Raw genomic sequence first — 24102 nt, forward strand, 5'->3', positions numbered from 1 at the left:
GTTGTCGTCGAGTGACTGTGTGTTGTTGTTGTCATGTGACTGTGTGTTGTTGTTGTCATGTGACTGTGTGTTGTTGTCATGTGACTGTGTTGTTGTTGTCTCGTGACTGTGTGTTGTTGTCGTCGAGTGACTGTGTGTTGTTGTCATGTGACTGTGTTGTTGTCATGTGACTATGTGTTGTTTTCATGTGACTGTGTGTTGTTGTTGTCATGTGACTGTGTGTTGTTGTTATGTGACTGTGTTGTCGTCATGTGACTGTGTGTTGTTGTCATGTGACTGTGTTGTTGTCATGTGACTGTGTTGTTGTCACACAGTCTCACACACACACACGCACCCACGCGCGCGCACACACACACACACACACACACACACACACACACACACACACACACACACACACACACACACACACAGTGATTCTTCCAACTGTCCTTGAACACATTTATGAGGTGTTAAATCACTAAGATGTCTGAGTGTTAAGGTTAAATGGAGAGGACAAGCTGAATTTGTCCTCAGCCAACACACACACACACACACACACACACACACACACACACACACACACACACACACACACACACACACACAGTCTAAACAAAGTCTTATCACAATTCAAATCCTAAACCTAATCTTAACCAGTTCCTCTGCCTCACTAGGACCAGGTTCTGGTCTCTATGACGACTGCTGGTCCTGACAGGGTCAGTGTTTCTGGTCCTAAAGTGGCAACAAACACAAGAAGACACAGACCAGTGTGTAAATGACGATGATGGTGATTCAGACATAAATTAATAATAATGTGTTTCATGAAAAGTCTTAAAGATTATTCAGGATGATGAAAGTGTCTCGATCATGATCTCATGATCTCATGATCTCATGATCTCATGATCTCTTTTCTTCCATAGAACAAAGTGATCGTCAACTCTCAGCTAAAAAAGGACAAAATCCATTTTCAACTCATGGGATTCAACAAATGTCACTTGAAAACTTCCAGACCAAATTCAGACATTGACTGTGAGTTTGAGCAGATGGATCGAGTCGACTCCAGCTGTGGAGACGGAGAAGATGATGTTCACTTCTTTATTTGGAACGCTGAACATCTTTGTTACCTGATAAGATCAATGTCACTAAACATCCACAAACAACAACAAACATCAACAGGATGAACTTGTGTCCAATGAACCACTGGCAAGAAATGGAACATTAAACTTTCATTGACTTTTTCAGAACAGAAAAACTTTTCTAGAATTCAACTCCAGGTCATTTGTAGCCATTTTGTCTTTAGTTTGTCTTTTCTAACGTTTTGGAAGACTTTGAAAAAGCCTCAGTCCAAGTTATTCTTCTCTTTGCTGGTGCAAATAAAACCAGAGGATTCAGCTCTTCTTGGACCTCCATTAGGATAAGAGAGTGCTTTTGGGATGAGAGGACCAGTGAGGTCCCTTCTTGCTGGGTTCAGCACCACCTCCTCCTCTTCTCTGGAGGCTGGAGGCCAGATGTCTTGGCCAAGCAACAACCCTCTGGACCTCAACCAAACCGTGCCGTGGGCGAGTGTTGGAGGTGGTGGAGCAGCAGTCATGAGTGCAGGTGTGGACAACTTCACCCAAGAGTCCGTCATCAGAGAAGTGATCAAAGAGAAAAACTGGCCGGCGCTGCTGATCCTGGTCATAATTGCACTGACCATCGGTGGAAACATTCTTGTAATCTTGGCCGTGTCGCTGGAAAAAAAACTCCAAAATGCCACAAACTTCTTCCTGAGGTCTCTGGCTGTGGCAGATATGCTTGTGGGCATCCTGGTGATGCCGATCTCCCTGATCAACATCCTCTACGGTGAGTGACACTCGTACAGAAGATCAACCTTTGAGGTTCTTCATGTCGTTTACACACATTACACAAGGAATCCATGGAGAGTTTCAACTTATTGGTAGAAAAAGAAAAGTGAAGAAATCAACAAAATGTATGATTTAAACCATTGTTTAATGCAGGGGTGTCAAACGTACGGCCCGTGGGTCAGAACACGTCCACCACAGCGTCCACTCCGGCCTGCAAGATGAATTTGTGTAAACTGCTGTTGTAAGAGAGAGTGAGGGAACTGTGTGTGTGTGTGTGTGTGTGTGTGTGTGTGTGTGTGTGTGTGTGTGTGTGTGTGTGTGTGTGTGTGTGTGTGTGTGTGTGCGCGCGCAGAGTTAGCATTAGTCAATACATCAACGCTCAGACTCTTCCAGATCACCTGAGATCACCTGAGATCACCTGTCTGTCTGTAGCAGTAAAGCTGTTGACCTGGAGCTAATCTGACCTCATCTCCTGACCTCTGTGCAGAAGCAGAGCAGCAAAGTTATCACTACATTGAAGATAATCAACTACAGTGATAGTAGTAGTTTCAGGAATACGACATAGATGTGTCATCATATCCTCTTGACGTGTTCTAATCGTATGTGAAATAGTGGAACATTATAACCCTAACACAAGCACATTCAGGTTTTTCATCATATGTTTTGTGAAAAGATTCTTTAAATGTAAAACAAAGGGAAAACAGTGGAGTTGTTGTTGTTTATATGTTTGACATCCCTGCTTTAATGGTTATCATCAACCAGACCAGTTTAAAAAGTGACCCGTTCATTATCATCAACCACAATATTACAGAGACAGTGTATACATGTGTATCTGTGGGTTATGATGTGTCGTGTGTTTTATGGACCCTAGTTTATCACGTTAGTTTCTCAAATCCACAAACTGATGAACATCACCATTTATTCTTCTGTGCATGGTTTTATCTGCTAATTAAAACAGACGCTTCCCTTTAATCTTCAGCCAATATTTAAAGAATGTTCACTGCAAATATCTTGAGATCTTGAACATCCACCCACTCCCCAGTCGCTGCCAGCTCGCTGTGACATGCACCATCATTTCATTGCTTTTACGTTTATTACTGGAAAGAATTTGCACTCTCATATTTCGTGACTGCTTCAAAAACCAGAGGATGCCAACTTTATAATTGCAGTATCACACCATTTATCAGCTGCTGTTGTTGCTTTTATGATATCATGCCAGGAATCAGCATGAACGCCCACGTTAGCTTAATGGGATGGTGGGTTGTTCCATTGTCGCCTTCATATTGTGTTAATTTTTTAAATAAATAAGAGGTTGTGTTCCTCTTACATTTCTGCCAAGTCTCTGCATTAAAAGGAAATCTACGCTTCCTACAGTAAATGTCAGCATCAGAAAAGTTCTATATGAGTGAATTTATTCCCTTTATTTTGTCCTTTGCCTTGAGCTTTGATGTAAAAGATTGAATTAAAGTTCAGCCAATGTCTCCACGCTGCATCTGAAGCTTTTTCAATCTGTTAAAGATGACGACGTTCACTCTGTGAAAACTGAAAACACCAACAGTGTTGTTTTACAAGTCATCGACGGCAGCTCAACCGACGGCTGGATTTAAATCTGTAAACCTGCCTCTCTCTCTCTGTGTGTGTGTGTGTGTGTGTGTGTGTGTGTGTGTGTGTGTGTGTGTGTTCATGCAGATTATGCCTGGCCTCTGCCCAGTTGTCTGTGTCCGATCTGGATCTACCTGGATGTTCTGTTCTCCACCGCCTCCATCATGCATCTTTGTGCCATCTCCCTGGACCGATATGTTGCCATACGTAACCCCATAGAACACAGTCGCTTCAACTCCAGAACCAAAGCCATGATGAAGATCGCAGCTGTTTGGACCATCTCTATAGGTGAGAGGACACTGAAGAGCAGCCTAACCTAACCCTAACCTAACCTAACCTAACCTAACCCAACCTAACCTAACCTAACCTTACCCAACCTAACCCAACCTAACCTAACCCTAACCCAACCTAACCCAACCTAACCTAACCTAACCCTAACCCAACCTAACCCAACCTAACCCTAACCTAACCTAACCTTACCCTAACCCTAACAAACCGCAAATACTCAAATATTCTTCACTCAATTCACTCCCAGCTGTTCAAGAGTCAATAAATTCTGTTAAAAAAAAATCAAAATATCTGTGAATAATGGCATTAATGTCTCCTCTACATGTTTGCAGACACCATGATTCATCCATCCATTCATCCATCCATTCATCCATTCATCCATCCATCCATTCATCCATCCATTCATCCATTCATCCATCCATTCATCCATTTATTCATTCATGAATACATGAATTCTCAAACATTCAGGTGAAATGTTTACATTTAATGCAGTTCTTCCTTTGATCTCTCTCGCTCTCTCCCTGTGTGTGTCTGTGTGTGTGTGTGTGTGTGCGTGCGTGCGTGCGTGTGCGTGCATGCGTGTTTGTGCGTGTGTGTGTGCGTGTTTGTGCGTGTGTGTGTTTGTGCGTGTTTGTGCGTGTTTGTGCGTGTGTGTGCGTGTTTGTGCGTGGGTGTGTCTGTGTGGGTGTGTGTGTGCGCGCGTGTCTGTGCGTGTCTGTGTGTGTGTGTGTGTCTGTGTGTGTGTGTGTGTGTGTGTGTGTGTGTGTGTGTTGATTACATTAGCGAGCTTCCCCTGGTCCAGATTTAGCCTTAGATGGCGTCTTGGTCGGCAGCTGTGCAGGTGAAAACCATGTGCTTTGATCTTAAGTGAATTATGTCGTCCTCTGGTCATCACAGCTCGATGAAACCGTGAAAACATCCGACTTTTTCAGCTTCAGAAGCTGAGAGGACGCAGCAACAGGAACACACTGTTCAATACATTTGAATACATTTGGACGACAGCTTCCACTGTTTCTGGACTGAAAAAAATCCAGATTTTCTAATGTTTTTGTTTACATTACAACATCCAATATTCAACTATTGCTTTAGTAACACTGTCGCGTTACTCATGTGTTAATAACAACTATTACTCATGGACACAGTAGATCATAGTCTGGAGACTCAACATAAACTCTATTTTGATGACTTTGAGAACTAACATGGTTTCCTCATTCAACTGCACTTTGTCTCTGTATAAAAAACTGCAACAACAACAACAACAACAACAACAATAGGATGGAAACGCCCAAACGTTTCCAAACGCCACTTTGCTTTGGTTCGGTTTGATGAGTTTGATGAGTTTGAAATGTCTCTGGAAACTGAGTCATTATTTTGCTTTCATGTTGTTACAAGAGTACAAGTAGAATCTTTTTTTTGGAGCAGATGTTGATATATATATACATATATATATATATATATATGTATATGTGTGTGTGTATAAATACACACAATGTTTCACATGTAGACATAAATCCTCTCTGATTGACTCCAGGTGTTTCCATGCCAATCCCTGTCATCGGCCTCCACAATGAGGACAAGGTCTTCGTCAACGGGAGCTGTGTCCTCAATGAGGAACGCTTTATGCTGATTGGCTCCTTTGTGGCCTTCTTCATCCCCCTGGTCATCATGGTGGTGACCTACTGCCTCACCATACAGGTGCGCACAATGGTCTTCATCATGATCGTCATCGTCTTCTTCTTCATTAACTCTGCACTGTGATTTCTGCAGGTTCTCCAGAGGCAGGCCACTGTCTTCCTGTATGAGGCAAAGTCTTCCTCCCAGCAGCCTTTGCACACACCGGTCATGATCAACACACTGCAGCCTCCTGCAAGCACCTTCCACCTTCCTCAAATCAACACACCAGACACACAAGGTAAACACACCACTTATTTACTTGTGTCATGAATACGAGTTGACCTGTTTCAAGCAAAAGCCCTCGTCTTGTATTTCTGTATATATTATGTATATGTGACCCTGTGATGGACTGGTGAACTGTCCACGGTGAACCTCGCCTATCGCCCTATGTCAGCTGAGATGGGCACCACTGAACACCACTTTTGCTCCTCCCACAGAGTCAAAGGCTCCGCCCCCTCAGAGCAGACGAAACACCCTGAGCTGTCTGAAAGGGGTGGAGCCTAGCATGTTGCTCAGTGCCTCCAAGTCAGACAGCATCAGCATCATTCCCAGCTCTGAGGCAACGTCTCAGCTCAGCTCACCAGTCACAGGGCCGGGGAGAAGTGACACGGCAGGTTGCCATGGGCGACGGGGGATGATGCAGGCCATAAAGAACGAGAGGCGAGCGTCCAAGGTGAGACAGGGAAGTGTAGATGAGGTGTACATGTAAAGTAACTGTTGATTTTTTACATTGATGATCTTCATGTTGTAGTTAACCTTCGGTGGGTTTACTGTGATGTTTGAGCATAAATCAGACTATGATCATAAATCAGACTATGATCAGTGAAGTGACACCAACACTTGTTTTGTCCTGTCAGGTTCTGGGAATCGTCTTCTTCCTCTTTCTTATCATGTGGTGCCCGTTCTTCATCACAAACGTCACATTTGTGCTGTGCAGAAGCTCCTGTAACGAGTCGTTACTCCATGATCTCCTCAACGTCTTTGTGTGGGTCGGTTACATCTCGTCTGGAGTCAACCCTCTGGTCTACACCCTCTTCAATAAGACCTACAGGAGAGCTTTCTCCAGCTACATCAGGTGTCAGTACAACATGGGAACAAAAGCTGCCGGAAAAGGTTGTAAAACACTCCTTGTTCCTCAGCCGTGTTCCTCACATGTGGTGACCCCTCTGCTGGTGGGAGGTCACGGCAAAGCAGTCGTGGACCGCAACAGCAACTGTCGTAATGGCAGCAGGGACAACGGGAGGCTGACGGTGGACCCAGAGGACACCACAGACGATGAAACTCAGATAGGGATAGTGTCGCAGAGCCTCTCTGAATCCCACATCGGTATACTGTCGGAGGCGGAGCCAGAGAGGGAGGTGGAGCAGGAGCTGTCACTCATCAGCTCCAGCTCTGCGTCCAGAGAACACACCAGCAGTGTGTGAGGATGATGTTTTTCACCTGCAAATGTGTCGCCCCCTGGTGTCAGATGTAACCCTGCAGCAGACCATGATAATGATGATGTTGCCTTTTCCTCACATAGAGGTGCAGTATTCACACCATCATGTAACAATGCAATGAAAAAGGCTTCTCTGTTTCTTACTAAATGGATGAGTCATGTGATGCCTGCAGAGACTCAGATCTGTGGAACTCGTTCAGATCGAACATCAACCTCACAGATCCTCATCGTCAAAGAGACGCAGTCTGAGCTCTTTGTGTGGATTCTCTTATTCTGAACAGTTGGAATGAACCATTTCACAGAGGAGGGGGGGAGGGGGTTCCTTCTCAGGCCTGCTGAGGAAAACCCAAGATCAAGGAATGTGCCAAGGGATGTACAAAGATCACTGGTCTCTGAAAGACTCATAGTGCCATCTAGTGGTCATACTAGAACATAGCACAGGCCTTTTGTCGAACATCATCAGGCTTCTGCTTCAAGTTTTAAATATCAAAATACAATCTCACATTTTTTATAGGAAAAATGAATGAAAATATCTCGGCTTTATATCATCACTGACTTATTTTTAACAGTTGAATAAATTAACCCTAAACCGAGGGTAATTATTTCACTTTCATCAAACAATAAAACAACATTTAAAGCAACACAATGTCGGATTTCTACATTCTAACGATGTCTACAACGTCTCAAAAAGATCATTTTAATGTTACATTCACTGACAACAGACGCGATGATAGTGACACAAAAACAACGACAACACAGAGTCTATCACTGTGTCAGGCTGGGTTATTGAATATAGTATTATTATTATTATTATTATTATTATTATTATCCTCTCTTTATACAAAGTTTATACATAATCCAGGTCTCCATGGTTATTTTGTATAAATATAATCAACATACATTACTGCATTACCATAAATAAAAATATGCATAAAAAGACGATTTAATAGGATTTTCTTTCACCACTTGTAACAATTTCACAGATTGTAACTTTATATAAACACACGGCCTGAGTCGCTGTGTGAATTTATCTAATGACATGCAGATTAAGCATGTGTGAACATATCATATGAATGGATTACATATCAGAATATTCACATCATCTACTGGCAGATTAAATCACCAGGATTAGGATTAAATGTGACATGAGTTCGCTCGTGTACATTATGTTTGTTATTTACGCAGAATTCACGTTTTTTTTCTTTCCAGACTTTGATGTCTGTGGAGCCGACGATCGACCGTTTGTCTGTTTAGACAAACACAAAGTTACTAAGTTATAGCATTACAGCGTTACACAGTTACAGTGTTTTACAGCGTTACACAGTTACAGCGTTGCACAGTTACACAGTTACAGCGTTACAGCGTTACACAGTTACAGTGTTACAAAGTTATGACGTTACAGAGTTACGGTGTTACAGTGTTACACAGTTACAGTGTTACACAGTTACAGTGTTACACAGTTACAGCGTTACACAGTTACAGTGTTACACAGTTACAGTGTTACACAGTTACAGCGTTACACAGTTACAGCGTTACACAGTTACAGTGTTACACAGTTACAGTGTTACACAGTTACAGTGTTACACAGTTACAGTGTTACACAGTTACAGTGTTACACAGTTACAGCGTTACACAGTTACAGTGTTACACAGTTACGACGTTACAGAGTTACGGCGTTACAGTGTTACACAGTTACAGTGTTACACAGTTACAGTGTTACACAGTTACAGAGTTATGGCGTTACAGTGTTACACAGTAACATCGTTACACAGTTACAGTGTTACACAGTTACAGTGTTACACAGTAACATCGTTACACAGTTACAGTGTTACACAGTTACAGTGTTACACAGTAACATCGTTACACAGTTACAGTGTTACACAGTTACAGTGTTACACAGTTACAGTGTTACACAGTTACAGCGTTACACAGTTACAGCGTTACACAGTTACAGCGTTACACAGTTACACCGTTACACAGTTACAGCGTTACACAGTTACAGTGTTACAGTTACATCGTTACACAGTTACACTGTTACACAGTTACACTGTTACAAAGTAACAGTAACGGACAGAAGCTTCACATCCAATATCAGTGTTTTTTTAAAGGCTTGAAAACATCCAGAGTTTAAATTCAATCCTAAAACAAACATGAAGGATTTATTTATTCTTTATTTAATCTTATAGGAGGGTTAAGTTAAAGTTCTCTTTGTTCGTATGCAAATCACATAACTGTGATCTAATTGAAAATGAAAGGTTTATTTCAGTTATTTGAGTAAAGGATTTAGTTGAACATAAGCTGCATTTAAAAAATTTAAAAAATAAATTATTGGATGTTCAATAATGTGGTAGAGTTTATTTTTACATCTATTTTGCCTAACACTATGCATATCTATATATATGTGTGTATATAAATATATACACACATATATATATACCTATTAAATTATAATTCTTTTTTTGTTGACCTTATTTTTATTTCAATTGTAACAGAGGTGCATTAAAAATGGCTGATTACTCCTTTAAGAGAATCAGTTGAGTCTTCCCAACAACTTTTTTATTATTTCCGGACAGTTTTAAAATAATCACCGTCGCCAAAATAAAAATAGCTGAATGTATTTGAAACGTTTACCAATGACCAGCGCCGTCAAAGGTCAAAGGTCAAAGGTCTGCTCACAGTGAAACATAAGAAGTGTGTATTATTGATGTACTGATGAATATGCATGTTTGAAGTTTTCTTCTTAAATAAACCTGGAAAAAATCAAAAAGTAATCAACAATAACAAGACAACAGGAGCCACAGACAGACCATAATAATCATGAATAATAACGAATGGTTCTTTTTATTCATCTGTCCATCCTTTGTTTTTCTGTTTCCACACGGATTAAAAGTGAAGTGAATCCACACCTTAACAGATGTTTATTGACATCTTTGTTTCACAGGATTTTTATTGTTGCCAGGCAACCGTGCATCACGGAGGGTCATGTTGTATTTGACGACGTGATTGAGTTTATTAATAATAATAATAATAATAATAATAATAATAATAATAATAATAATAATAATAATTATGATCGTGTGAAGGCTCCACTGATGAACAAAATCACTCCTAATTAAAAGCTTTAATATGAGATAAAGTTGAAAAAGTTTCTTGTCAAAATGAAACCAAAGACGATTGTTTAATGAAAAATTCATCTTTGCTTCTTTACATTTCTTTAGTGCATTGAAGTTCATCTTTAAACCAACAAACACGTTTGTTTCTTGGCTCTTTCACGTGTTTCACCCTCTTCTCTTTGTCTGTTTGTTTTTTAAAGACTGTTTTAATTGTCTATAAAATAGTAATATAGACTTTATATGATTATGCGCTCTTTCACACAGTGTATATTTTCTTTTTTCTTCTGTGTGATGCTGCTGGTGTATTTATTAAAACATTTCTCTAATTTACAGACGAATGACTTCGTTTTATAGAAACCATTATTTTTCTTCAGGTTGTTCTGGATCTTCTTTTTCTGTGAAGTCTCTTCTCTACACCCTGGAGCAGTGGTGAGGAGTTCATTCATTCACTCACTCATTCATTCATTCACTCATTCATTCACTCACTCACTCACTCACTCACTTTTAAACACAGCAGTGGAAATAAATAATTCTTTTATATTCATTCAGCTCATTCAACTGGACCTGATGACGTCAGCACCATGGACAGCGACAGTCATAGAGCAGGAGGTGAGAAGCACGAAGCAGCAGCACCACCGTGTGGTGAAAATGGAGTATTACAGAAGGACACTGACAATGGCCGCGTTTCCCAGATTCGATCTTTCTTAAGGACTTAAGAAGGCTCTTAAGAAGGAGCGCTAAGATACGGGTGTTTCCCAGACGCGTTCTTAACTGCCTTCTTAGGAGAACCGTAAGATCAAGCCTAAGACGCTTCTTAAGAAGCTCTTAACGAGAGCTGTTCACCACGGTGGTGCTGAAACTGAATCAATCGATGCCAGGCAAATCGATCACCCACCGCTTTATCAGCGCATAAGTCACACACACAGCGCCCCCTGGTCTCCCCACACAGGTGCAATTAGGCTCAGGGGCGCCTGCAGGAATTAATGCTATGGTACCCACGCCCATCAACGTTACACAGCCATATAAAGGCTAAGTTACCTTTAGATTTGTTCAAGCGTGCCGTTAACGTATGGCGTTTTGACAAGCACACCAGTTGTCTACCTTCTTATTGCCAATCTGGAATAACTCCTCTAGCTTTACTGCGTCCATCCTCAATCCTTTCTATTGTTGTTGTTTATAAGAACTTGCGATATCCACGATGAGTACTGAGTTAGTGGATTAGCTTCACATTATGTGCTGATAACCATATATATATAAAATAAAAATAAAATAAAAAATAAAACAACAAGTAGCCTAGTTGCGCGTCTACGCGCGTCTCTCCCGCTCAAACAAAGTGTTTGCACGTGGATATAGCATTAAGTTCATTTTGATAACGTGTGTGTGTGCCATCAGGTGTATCCAAGTAGTAATCAAGCCCATTAGCGCGTATATAACCCCGTGAATAATGGCACACACATGTGATAATGGAAGAAATCAGCAGCGAAAGAACCAAGTGGGCACCGTCGTTTACCACGGAGGAGATGGGCGTGTTGGTGGAGGAGGTGTGGCAGCACCGTGAAGTTTTATTTGGTGGAACGAAAGGTAAGAAAAACATCACGGTGAAGAACTGTGTATGGCAGGCTATAGCTGTGAAGATGTCCCCCTCCAGCCCATGTGGCCTGTGTGACTGGGGTGCTGTCTGAAAGAAGTGGCAGGAATCCCAAAGCCAGACCAAGAAGAAGAGAGCCCAGGTGAGGAGGGAAGCCATGGGCACAGGTGGTGGAGCACCGGGTGGGACGACCTGTCCATAATCAGGAAGACGGCCTCTGAAGGCATCACAGGGGGCATTGATGTTGAGGGGGACGAGGGCCTCTCAGAAAGTGAGGAAGAGGAGCAGGGACATGGACGCCCACAGGAGAGGACGACCCCACACAGCCGTGCACTGTCCCCGTGCACTAACCAGCAGGGCCTGGTGTCCACATGCGGGGAGGCTTAACCAGGCGGGTTCGCTTGGAGAGGGAGAATGTGCTGTATTGCAGCCATTGTTTGTCACACATGCGGACTTTGGCAACGCCTTTATATAGAGTAGCAGGTGAAGCCGCTCTGGATTAGGTTCAGCTGTGCTCAATTACATCTGTTTCCTTGATATCTGTGAAATGCCACAGGGTTGTTGATGTTTTTTTTTATATTTCTAACTCATAAACGTGTAATTCAATAAGAGTTTTTTGTTCTCTACTATTAGTCTATGTTTCTTGCGCCAGTGGTCCACAGCTATGAGCGCATTTCAACATTGAACATTGTTTTATTATTTCAAAAAGTGGAGGATATAAATTTCCCTGATGCGGCTTGATCACTGTAGCCTAGAAATCTAGACGCCCCTAGCGGCAGCTATGATCACTGAACATTTGATCACTAAGAAGGCTGTTAAGAGTCAGCTCCATCTTACGTTTCCTTCTTAGTGAAAGATCTTCTTAAGCTAAGAGCGACTCTGGGAAACACTTTCTTCTTTCACAGCTTTCTTAAGAGCGATCCAAAGAAGATCTTAGCGTTAAGAGCTTCTTAACCAATCTGGGAAACGCGGCCAATGGGAGTGAACAACTTTGTTACAGTGAATTTGACCTCGACACACACACACACACACACACCGCCACACTCCCTCTCTCTCTCTCTCTCTCTCTCTCTCTCTCTCTCTCTCACACACACACACACACACACACTTGATTACAGTGTTTTGTGGCATCTCCGGAAATGTTTGTCGAGTTTCTATTATGTTTATTATCTATTATGTTCATATTTATAATATTCTTAAATATGTGATAAAAACAACATCATTGATCTATTTGAGTTCAGTCAAAGTCAAACTTTCTTTGAAGAATTTAAAGGAAAACGTTTGTTATTCAAATTTAAAAACTAAGACATTTATTAGAAATCATCTGAAGAATCAACACATCACATCAGATTAGTGAGAACATTATTTATCTGTTTCCCCGTGAAAGGCTACTTAGGTCTTTTATTTTGAAATGCAAAGCGGAAGTGTTGTCTGCTGAAAGCAGGATGCAGCTCGAGACTCGTCAGATCCACGGACGCTGCCGTGGAAACAAGCTGCGCGCGAGGCCTCACGTTTCTGCTTTTCAAAGGCTTTGCGTCTCCTCCTCCATCATCCGTTCATCATCATCATCATCACCTGTTCATCATCATCATCATCATCATCACCTGTTCATGGAGCTGAAATAAAATGCGAAGCCGCGACGAAAGAAAAAGAGCTTTCAAATAAACGAAAGACGCAGAAAAAAGGGACGAAAACGACGAAGGTGAGTGCGTTTAAATGTGTGTGTGCGCGTGCATGCATGTACGTGTTTGTTATTGTGACCGCATCGTAAACGCACGCGCGAAGAGACCGCACTGACGGATCTGCGTGTTTTTTAATTAGAGCCTAATTCATCTGCAGGCGTGGACGACGCGCGCGCGCGCGCGCACACACACACACACACACGTAACATTATAACATGATCACGTCTTAATGATTGCGACGACGGTGTGTGTGTGTGTGTGTGTGTGTGTGTGTGTGTGTGTGTGTGTGTGTGTGTGTGTGTGTGTGTGTGTGTGTGTGTGTGCAGCTCTGCGTCAATGACTCGTTCTTATTCAACGACATTTAATGATTCATTAGATCAATGTGTTCATATGTAACGTGTGTGTGTGTGTGTTTATATTCACACACACACACACACAAACGGTAAACACGCATATATAATAGTACCTTTATTTTATGTACGCACACAGGTATACGTATACATATATGTGTGTAATAATATGTGTGTATCTGTGTACAAATATCAGTGCCTTAGTCATGTTGGACATTTTGTGCTGAGTCATTCTAAAGACAATAAATATAGAAGAAATAAGCAGATCTAACATGACTCAGCGAAAATGCTTTTGCTGATTTGAATGGACTTTTTATCTGTGCATGTGACACACACACACACACACAGAATATAAAGAAATCACCTACTGTTCTTTACTGTGCTTTAGTTCACTTAGTAAATATAAATATATTCTTTATACAGTATGTATAGATGTTGTTGATGCTCACTTGTAACAGTTGTTTTTATGGTTGATGAAAACAAACAAACAACAACATTAAGAACGTCTTTAGTTGAATAAAATGTTCAGGATTCTTCATCAGAAAATCTGAGACATTGTGACACAGCTGTGTCCTCACGTCCTCACGTCCTCACGTCCTCACGTCGTGTCCACATCCTGATGTCCATGGTTTTTGTACCAGTCTGTGTGTGTGTGTGTGTAAATCGTGCTGAGGCTGACACATTTAATTGTGAGAGAGAAGCATGAGCATTGTCCTCTCTCTCTAACACACACACACACACACACACACACACACACACACACACACACACACAGTGTGACCTGTTTACTGATCAAATAAAACAGGATGGAACAGAAATTTTGTTTTTATTGAGTTGATAAATGCAGATTATTACAGTTTATTATTATTTGAACAGTTATTATATTATTAGAGCTCCTCCCCCTTTCACCTCTTTGCTCTCTGACGGACACAGGACACAAGTGTCCTCAAAGAACAAGTGTCCTTAAAGAACAAGTGTCCTTAAAGAACAAGTGTCCTTAAAGAACAAGTGTCCTTAAAGAACAAGTGTCCTTAAAGACATCTAAGACATCTCGTGAGATTGCAGATTATAATTAATCTTCAAAGTCTTTGCTCAAACCTCATTTGTTGTTATTGATTTGTTTATTTTATGATATGATTGTGTTGTGATGGCGTCCACATCTGACATATGATATAATCACATGATTCTTTGCTTTGAAGAAGGATGATCTTCTAAATCGTTCATTCTTCCTCTTCACACTGTTTTAAAATCTCTTTTCCACTTTCATCAGCAGTGGCTTCACTCTCATGTTTCCATGACAACGCTCTTCTTCTCCTCACCACACTTTTTTTTGCTTCACTGCTTCCTTCTCGCCATCTTTTTAATTCTCTCCATCTCGTGGAGTCTTCACAGTCTACAAATGCTTTTTAACAGAATTACACATGAAATATTTCACTCACTCCTCTTTGACGATGACAGGGACAATATTTATGATTAATATGTTTTCAGTTTGTAAGTAGATCATTTTTGTCAGGATCAGATGAAACAATATCATCATAATCTAATCTAATAATAATCTAATCATCTTTGTCATAGTGAAAGAGAGTGAGCGTGTTCACAAAGTGTGGCTGAATTTAAAAAATGTAAATAAATAGATGAATTTGAACAATGTTGATTTAATGTCACTAAACATGAGCTGTTGTTGCTCTCAGGTGCAGACCAGGTCCAGGTCCAGGTGCAGACCAGGTCCAGGTCCAGGTGCAGACCAGGTCCAGGTGCAGACCAGGTCCAGGTGCAGACCAGGTCCAGGTGCAGACCAGGTCCAGGTGCAGACCAGGTCCAGGTGTAAACCAAGATGCCGTTGGTGAAGAGGAACATTGAGCCGAGGCACTTGTGTCGTGGAGCTCTGCCTGATGGAGTCACCAGTGAACTGGAGTGTGTCACTAACAGCACTTTGGCTGCTATCATCAAACAGCTGGGCAGCCTGAGTGAGTGACAGCTCTGTGATGATTGACAGCACTGTGATGATTGTGATGATTGACAGCTCTGTGATGATTGACAGCTCTGTGATGATTGACAGCACTGTGATGATTGTGATGATTGACAGCACTGTGATGATTGACAGCACTGTGATGATTGTGATGATTGACAGCACTGTGATGATTGACAGCTCTGTGATGATTGACAGCTCTGTGATGATTGACAGCACTGTGATGATTGACAGCTCTGTGATGATTGACAGCTCTGTGATGATTGACAGCACTGTGATGATTGTGATGATTGACAGCACTGTGATGATTGACAGCACTGTGATGATTGTGATGATTGACAGCACTGTGATGATTGACAGCACTGTGATGATTGTGATGATTGACAGCACTGTGATGATTGACAGCTCTGTGATGATTGTGATGAAACTTCCGGGTGAGTGTATGCTGGCGTGGTTGTCTGCTGCTGCTCTCCGGCGCCCCCTTTCTGCTCTTAACTGTTAATATTATTAAATGTTGGTTTTATAGTCTACACTGGTTCTTTACCTGTGAGGGTTGTTCTCTCTGGACTATTATGTCCATCATATTAAATCCATCGTCTTACTCCAGTACAAATAAGAAAATGTGGATTTATAACATGAAGAAAAGTGGAAACAAATCACTTCCTGTTAACACAGTGTGTGTGTGTGTGTGTGTGTGTGTAGGTCGTCATGCAGAGGACATTTTCGGTGAACTCTTTAATGAGGCCAACAGCTTCTACCTGAGGATGAGCGGTTTACAGGAGAGAGTGGATCAGCTCGCTGTGAAAGTCACACAACTGGACTCCACTGTGGAAGAAGGTGTGTGTGTGTGTGTCTGTGTGTCTGTGTGTGTGTGTGTGTGTGTGTGTCTGTGTGTCTGTGTGTGTAATACTCTGCTGTATTAACGCTCCTTCCTCTTCCTCACCTGTGCTTCCAGTCTCCCTGCAGGACATCAACATGAGGAAGGCCTTTAAGAGCAGTACCATTCAGGACCAGCAGGTGGTGTCGCGGACTTCAGTTCCTAACCCTGTGGTGGAGATGTACCATCGCTGTGACAAACCCCCCCCACTCAACATTCTCAGTCCATACAGGTGAGCAGTGATGATGAGGAGGAGGATGAAGATCAGTGAGATTATGAATCACTCAAACGTGGTTTGTGTGTTTTGTTCAAACAGAGACGACAAACGAGACGCTCTCAAGTTTTACACCGACCCGTCGTACTTTTTCAACCTGTGGAAAGAGAAGATGCTTCAGGCCACGGAGGACAAACGTAAAGAGAAGAGGCGGCAGAAGGTGTGTTAGTCTGAGACACACACACACACACACACACACACACACACACACACACAGTCTTTGTGTGGCTGTCTGTGAAATACATTCATCTGCTGCCTGTAATTGCTCGTCTATTTTTTCCTAATATTTCATGAACATCTTCCTGTTCCTGTTGTCATCGTTGAGCTTTGCTTTGTTGTGTAACTGTTTATTGACGCAGCAGCAGCTGAGCACATGTAACACAATAATAATAATACTTTCACAGTCTTAAAGTTAAAGATGTTATTTACTGATGAACGCAGCACTTTTCTGCTGCTGTCGCTCACAACATTTAAACATTTCACATATTTCATGTCATTTTAGACAACTTTAAAATACATTTGAATACTTTATTTACTAATCTTACAAAGTCCAAGTTTGAACATCTGCTGCTGAATGTTTTAATGATCACATGTTTCTGTTCCATCCTCCTTTAACCTGGAAACACCATCACAACTCAAGAAGTCGTTTTCACTCGTGAGAATCAGAGAAAGCGTTAAATAAAGCTTTAATGGATCTTTATAAACGGATCTTTATAAACAGATCTTTATAAACGGATCTTTATAAACAGATCTTTATAAACGGATCTTTATAAACAGATCTTTATAAACGGATCTTTATAAACAGATCATTATAAACGGATCTTTATAAACAGATCTTTATAAACGGATCTTTATAAACAGATCATTATAAACGGATCTTTATAAACAGATCTTTATAAACGGATCTTTATAAACAGATCTTTATAAACGGATCTTTATAAACAGATCTTTATAAACGGATCTTTATAAACAGATCTTTATAAAGGGATCTTTATAAACAGATCTTTATAAACGGATCTTTATAAACAGATCTTTATAAACGGATCTATATAAACCGATCTTTATAAACGGATCTTTATAAACGGATCTTTATAAACAGATCTTTATAAACAGATCTTTATAAACAGATCATTATAACCCCCCCCCACACACACACTTCCTTTGCTCAGTCTAACACAGCAGCTTGTTTTTCTCCCATGTTTCCATAGGGCTGTGCTGCCCACCCTGACAGACCCCACTCCAGACAGGCCCCACCCAGGAGCCCCCTGTCCATCTCTGTAAGATAACCCCGCCCCCAAACCCCCCCACTAACACACATTAAAGCACATTGACACAGGTATCACTCTCATAGAGCCAGAGGAATCGTACACACACTTCCCTCTGTTTGTCTCGTGTCATGTGACTCGTGTCATGTGACTCGTGTCGTCATGTGACATGTGTCATGTGACATGTGTCATGTGTCATGTGACTCGTGTCATCATGTGACTCGTGTCATCATGTGACTCGTGTCGTCATGTGACTCGTGTCGTCATGTGACTCGTGTCGTCATGTTACTCGTGTCATCATGTGACATGTGTCATGTGACTCGTGTCATGTGACTCGTGTCATCATGTGACTCGTGTCGTCATGTGACTCGTGTCGTCATGTGACTCGTGTCGTCATGTGACTCGTGTCGTCATGTGACTCGTGTCATCATGTGACCCGTGTCATGTGACTCGTGTCGTCATGTGACTCGTGTCATCATGTGACCCGTGTCATCATGTGACTCGTGTCATCATGTGACCTGTGTCATCATGTGACTCGTGTCATCATGTGACCCGTGTCATCATGTGACCCGTGTCATCATGTGACCCGTGTCATGTGACCCATGTCATGTGACCCGTGTCATGTGACCCGTGTCATGTGACCCGTGTCATGTGACTCGTGTCATGTGACTCGTGTCTTGTTTGGTGTTTGTTTGCAACCTCACTCTCTTTTTATTTTCTCTCTTTGTTTAGTTTGTTCTCAGGCTACGTTCACACTCGCTGGATTTATTTTTCCAAAATAAATTTGTGCACAGATCATCATTTTCAATAAAGTTTACTTTATATTAACCCACATAAATATACTGTTGAGAGCCGTCACTACGCCAAGCCTGTGGGCGGCACTGTAGGAAGAAAAAGCCATACGAGCCAATCCGAATCCTCAACGACAACAACAACAACAACAACAACAAACGACTGACCTCTGACCCTCGATGTATGGACGTAAATATACAAGTGAGTCACAGCAGCGATGATCGCGACATCCTAAAATTCTCACGCCAGAGTTCAAAGTTCTCCCACCTGACAGCAGTCCACCCAGGTCGGACCCAGCGATGCTGACGGTGATGCGGTCTGACCTCTGACCTCTGACCCCCGACCTCCGAGCCCTAACACGTCTCTGCTCCTCTACGTGATATAGGAGCTGTGTTTGCAAATGCAAACATGTAAAAATGATCATAACCAGATATAAAAAGGTCACGTTTTTTGGAGCGTAGACTGCCTAAAACAATACTCTAAAACTTTACATGCAAACTTGAAAACGGAGTTTTCCAAAATACTGTTTTCAGAAGCTAAATCGCCGTTAGTTCGTAAACGAAAGGCTCAAACGAAGGAGAAATTCTCCGTTTTTAAAAATACCCGTGCGAGTGTAAACGTAGCCTCAGTTTTTGTTGTTGATTTGTTTAGTGTCCACTTTGTGTGTTGTTGCTTCTTCATAGTGACTGTGGTGTGTGTGTGTGTGTGTGTGTGTGGGGGGGGGGCAGGTGAAGATGATGATGATGATGAGCTCCTGTAAACCTCTGGTTCTTTTACACCAGCAGAATGAAACCTAGTTTTACTTTGTTTCGTCTGTTTCAGGAGCAGCAGAAACAGGTGGAAGATCCCGGCAGAGAAGTGAAGAAGGTTTGTCGTCTTTTACATTTAGATTTATTATTGTCTTTATTATCGTCTTTATTAACATCTTTACTATCGTCTTTACTATTGTCTTTACTTTTGTCTTTACTATCGTCTTTATTATCATCTCTATTATCATCTTCACACGCCACAAACAAAGAATCCAACCAGGTCACAACAAAACAAACTCCTGTAGGAATATTTGATTTTTGATTGAAGTTGTGTTTCAATCATGAGGTTGTGAGTCGCTACCTTTAAAACACAATCCAAGTTGTCATGTTTCCATATAAAGATTGTGTGATGCAGACACACAAACTTAGACCTACTTCAAGTGTTTATACAGTGATGAAATATATCTTTGCATTCAGTCATTTGTTATGAGCTTTGAAACGTTAGAAATGTTAAAGAGGTAATAAAGGGGTGTGTCTTCAGTTTAAAGGGAGGGGGAGTGAGAGGAGGAAGGAGGGGGAGAGACTGTGGAGATGTGATGGGGGTGAGGTGTTCTATAGAGGGAGGGGTGAGGTGTTCTATAGAGGGAGGGGTGAGGTGTTCTATAGAGGGAGGGGTGAGGTGTTCTATAGAGGGAGGGGTGAGGTGTTCTATGGAGGGTGGGTGATGTGTTCTATGGGGGGGGTGATGTGTTCTATGGAGGGGGGGGTGATGTGTCCTATAGAGGGAGGAGTGAGTTGTTCTATGGGGGGGTGGGGTGTTCTATAGAGGGAGGGGGTGATGTGTCCTATGGAGGGGTGATGTGTTCTATAGAGGGAGGGTGATGTGTTCTATGGAGGGGTGATGTGTTCTATAGAGGGAGGGGGGGTGAGGTGTTCTATAGAGGGAGGTGAGGTGTTCTATAGAGGGAGGTGAGGTGTTCTATGGAGGGAGGGTGATGTGTTCTATGGAGGGGTGATGTGTTCTATAGAGGGAGGGTGATGTGTTCTATGGAGGGGTGAGGTGTTCTATGGAGGGAGGAGGTGATGTAAATTAGCCTAAGGCTAACTCTGGTGCAATGCATCAAATGGCGACATTTATGTTTTTAATTGCACATGGTCCCTTTCAAATAAAATTAAATCAATCAATGTGTTCTATAGAGGGAGGGGGTTCTACTGATGATGCAGCTGCTGAGTGTTGGACCAGTTAGAGCTGAGGGATTTGCAGTAATGGAGGCGGGACTTCGTCTGAGCGGTGGGAGGGTGGGAGTGGGCCTGGTGGAGACAAAGAGCTGGTTATCATCTGCATAGCAGTGGAAGGAGATGTTCTAATTTCTCTATATGTTGTCAGACAACATTCTCTATATATAATATATGTGAAACTCTGCATTAAAGGTCAGAGACATTATGTGTGAAACTTTTCTGTCTTTAAAGGTGCGCAAGGCTCGTAATCGGCGTCAGGAGTGGAATGTTTTGGCCTACGATAAAGAGTTCAGACCAGACGCGAGGCTCACACCTTCACCTTACCATGGCATGTCCTCAGAAGGCTCCCTGTCCCCTGACAGCAGGTACACACACACACACACACACACACACACACACACACACACACACACACACACACACACACACACACATACAATGCATTAACTAGCCCTGTACCCTAACCTTTGACCTAACGCTAAAACCAGGTCTTGATCCTCAGAAAAACAACATTAACATAAGAAATCCAGAGGATCAAAGACAAGCAGCACATTTAACAGATTTAACAGCAAATCGCACATTTTCTTTTACATTTAAAAGTATAAAATATGTAATCATAAAATATCCAAAAACATTTTAAAATCAAAATAGTGAGTGTAGTGTAGTGACTACTACATATTGAAATATATATGCAGAGAACTGCAATAAATAGGTTTTTACGGTGGCTGGTAAGTGCAAAAGAAAATTACAAAAATGTAAACACTTTTACAAAGACAAAATCCTAACGGACAGTGAATTTACCAAAAGCTGGATCTGACCCGGAAGTGATTGAGTGAACGGTTTGTTTTGAAAATACTATATAGCTGCCAACTCTCACGCATTTGATTGACTTTTCACGCGACGAAAATCACAGTTAAAACGGTTCTGAATATATCTGACAGCTGAGTTTATCTGTGTCTAATCTGTTGAGCCTGAGAAAAGCCACTCGTGATCGATAAGTTATGCCTGCACAGACTGTGAGGAATACTATACTTTATTGTCGGCAGTGGTCGTCCAGTGGTTAGGTAGGTGGATTTGGGTCGATAAGGTTGTAGGATCATTTAGGATTTAGGATTATTTACCTTATTATTATATAAAGCATTATGAGTATTAACCATTATTAATACATAAAGCATATTGTATAAAGCAATAATAAGCTTAGGATACATAAAATATTACTGTAAATAAATATATTGGGTGTGTGATAGTAAACTCGACTGGGCCAGCCATACATTTGCCCCGCATGCCACGATGTCTCACTCCAAGGTTTTCTCAAAAGTTGGTAGTCTTGAAATACTGTGAGTGAGTAGTGTTGTAAAAAGAAAACTACATAATATTCTTACATTATGTAACTTCTTGTTCCCTCCAAAAGATCAATGGCGTCGGACTCCTACCCAGCGAGCCCCAACCACCCCTCTACCCAGACCCCCAGCACCACCCACCTCACCGACCACCACTCCAGGGATCACCTCAGTGCCACGGCCCAGACTCAGTCACTGGACCGTGGCCTTAAGCCGGCCAACCAGCCCCCCGGGCCTGGAGGGCCCACAGCTGCAGGGAGGAACGTGGCATCTTTGGGTAGGACCCCCTCTGGACACGGGGTCCAGGCTGGTGGAGACTCGACCGTAAACGGGCCGAGGCAGCAGCTAGTGAAGGATTACCGGGCTGGACACGGGTAACTTCTCTCCCTCACGTCGACCATCTCTGCTTATGAGTTCATGTTCAACTAATCCTTTGTCCTTCTCTCTGACTAGTGGTCAACCGTCCACCATCCCAGAATACTACATCCCACCTGCCCCGCCCCCACCACCTCCAACCATCCCCTCTGCACAGACGGCGTTTGACTCCACTACGTCTCCACCTTCAGCTGCTGCTGCTTCTGCAGTTCCTCCAAACTCTGCCGCCCTCTCCCGCCCTTACTCCCCATCTCCTCCTCCTCCCCCGGCCAACTATGTGCCGTCTCCTTCTCACCCTCCTTCAGGCGCACCTCCTGCTGCTCCTCCACCGCCTCCACCTGGAGCACCAGCCGGACACCAGGCCCACTCATCACCTCCGCACGCTGCCATGGGTCAGTCCACTGTGGATGCACCACCCATGACCAGGAAGTCCACCATGATGGGGATGATCCCAATGAGCGATGCCCGCTCCGACCTGCTGGCCGCAATACGTAGAGGTACGCTGTTGTGTGTGTGTGTGTGTGTGTGTGTGTGTGTGTGTGTGTGTGTGTGTGTGTGTGTGTGTGCTCCAGCTTTGTCCATCAAGAAAGTAAAGTTAAAAAAAGACAGATTTGACATAACTGCACTGAAGCTGTGTATGCTTCAGTGCTTCAGTATGATTATGATCTTGATTTCCAGACAAACACTTCAGAAATCACAGATTGTATCATTTACTGTACAGTGATCATGTGACCCCCCCCCCCCCCCAGGTATCCAGCTGAGGAAGGTTCAGGAGCAGAGGGAACAGGAGGCCAAAAGAGAACCTGTGGGCAACGACGTGGCCACAATCTTATCACGCCGCATCGCAGTGGAGTACAGCGAGTCTGATGACGACTCTGAGCTCGACGAGAACGAGTGGTCTGACTAAAAGTCTGACGCTGTGGTAATGAATGGATTACTTTAATCATTGATACGTCATTACATTGATAAACATCCTCCACTCCACCTGTCGCTCAGGTTTGTGGTTTATTTTCGGTTTCTCCGTTCGGGTTCGGGCTGACAACACAATTTTGTAGAACTGAACTTGTGTGTCTTCACTTCGTGAGTTCCTCACAGTAAAGAATCATTAGTGACCCCTCCCACCTCCATCCACTCATATTTAACCACTAACACACGAATGCACTGAGCTCTTTCTCGACACAGTTTTGACTTTTAAAGTGTAGGTAGGCAAAGCCCTGGTCAGTGAATGAGTGAATGAGTGGACTCGTGTTTACAGAACACATGATATAGCACAAGAAAAGTTAATTATAGAGCAATCTTGACTTAAATGCCAAATGTGAAAGAATTATGAAACGAGTCAATGATATTCAGGGAAAAGAAACTGTTTAAAACAAGTGTCACATGAAACAATAGAATGAGCTTCTCCAAAGATGCATATGTTTTATCAGATATTGATGATGATGATGATGATGATGCAAACATGCCTTTAATTCAACACAAGAAAGAATCTGCAGACAAAACAATCCGCCTGTCCCCAAAAATGATATATTTTTAGATTATTCAGTGGTTTATATTTTAGCCATGTTTCATAGCAAATATAATCCATTTATAAAGGTGCTGGTCATATAATGTCCTGCAGCCTGATTTAATGATGCGTTTTAATGTGATCCAAAGACCAAAAC

General features: G+C 42.3%; 2 protein-coding genes across 2 annotated transcripts; both read left to right on the forward strand.

Moving 5' to 3' along the window:
- Positions 1–1415: 1415 nt before the first annotated feature.
- On the forward strand, positions 1416–6814 carry htr2cl1 (5-hydroxytryptamine (serotonin) receptor 2C, G protein-coupled-like 1; the record flags this gene model as incomplete). Its single annotated transcript, XM_083907971.1, has 6 exons — positions 1416–1824; positions 3516–3716; positions 5248–5411; positions 5484–5555; positions 5815–6063; positions 6248–6814. 6 exons carry the CDS (start codon positions 1416–1418, stop codon positions 6812–6814), a joined length of 1662 nt encoding a protein of 553 aa, XP_083764097.1.
- Positions 6815–15395: 8581 nt separating this feature from the next.
- LOC310944841 (actin-binding protein WASF3) lies at positions 15396–23348 on the forward strand (the record flags this gene model as incomplete). The annotated part of the gene is made up of 10 exons (XM_083910680.1): positions 15396–15528; positions 16233–16367; positions 16486–16639; positions 16724–16841; positions 17890–17958; positions 19561–19605; positions 20958–21091; positions 22138–22440; positions 22520–22938; positions 23191–23348. The coding sequence occupies 10 exons, from the start codon at positions 15396–15398 to the stop codon at positions 23346–23348; spliced, it is 1668 nt and encodes a 555-aa protein (XP_083766806.1).
- Between the last annotated feature and the right edge of the window lie 754 nt (positions 23349–24102).

This window comes from Microchirus variegatus (assembly GCF_963457635.1).
Source record: "Microchirus variegatus genome assembly, chromosome: 2".
Lineage (NCBI taxonomy): Eukaryota > Metazoa > Chordata > Actinopteri > Pleuronectiformes > Soleidae > Microchirus > Microchirus variegatus.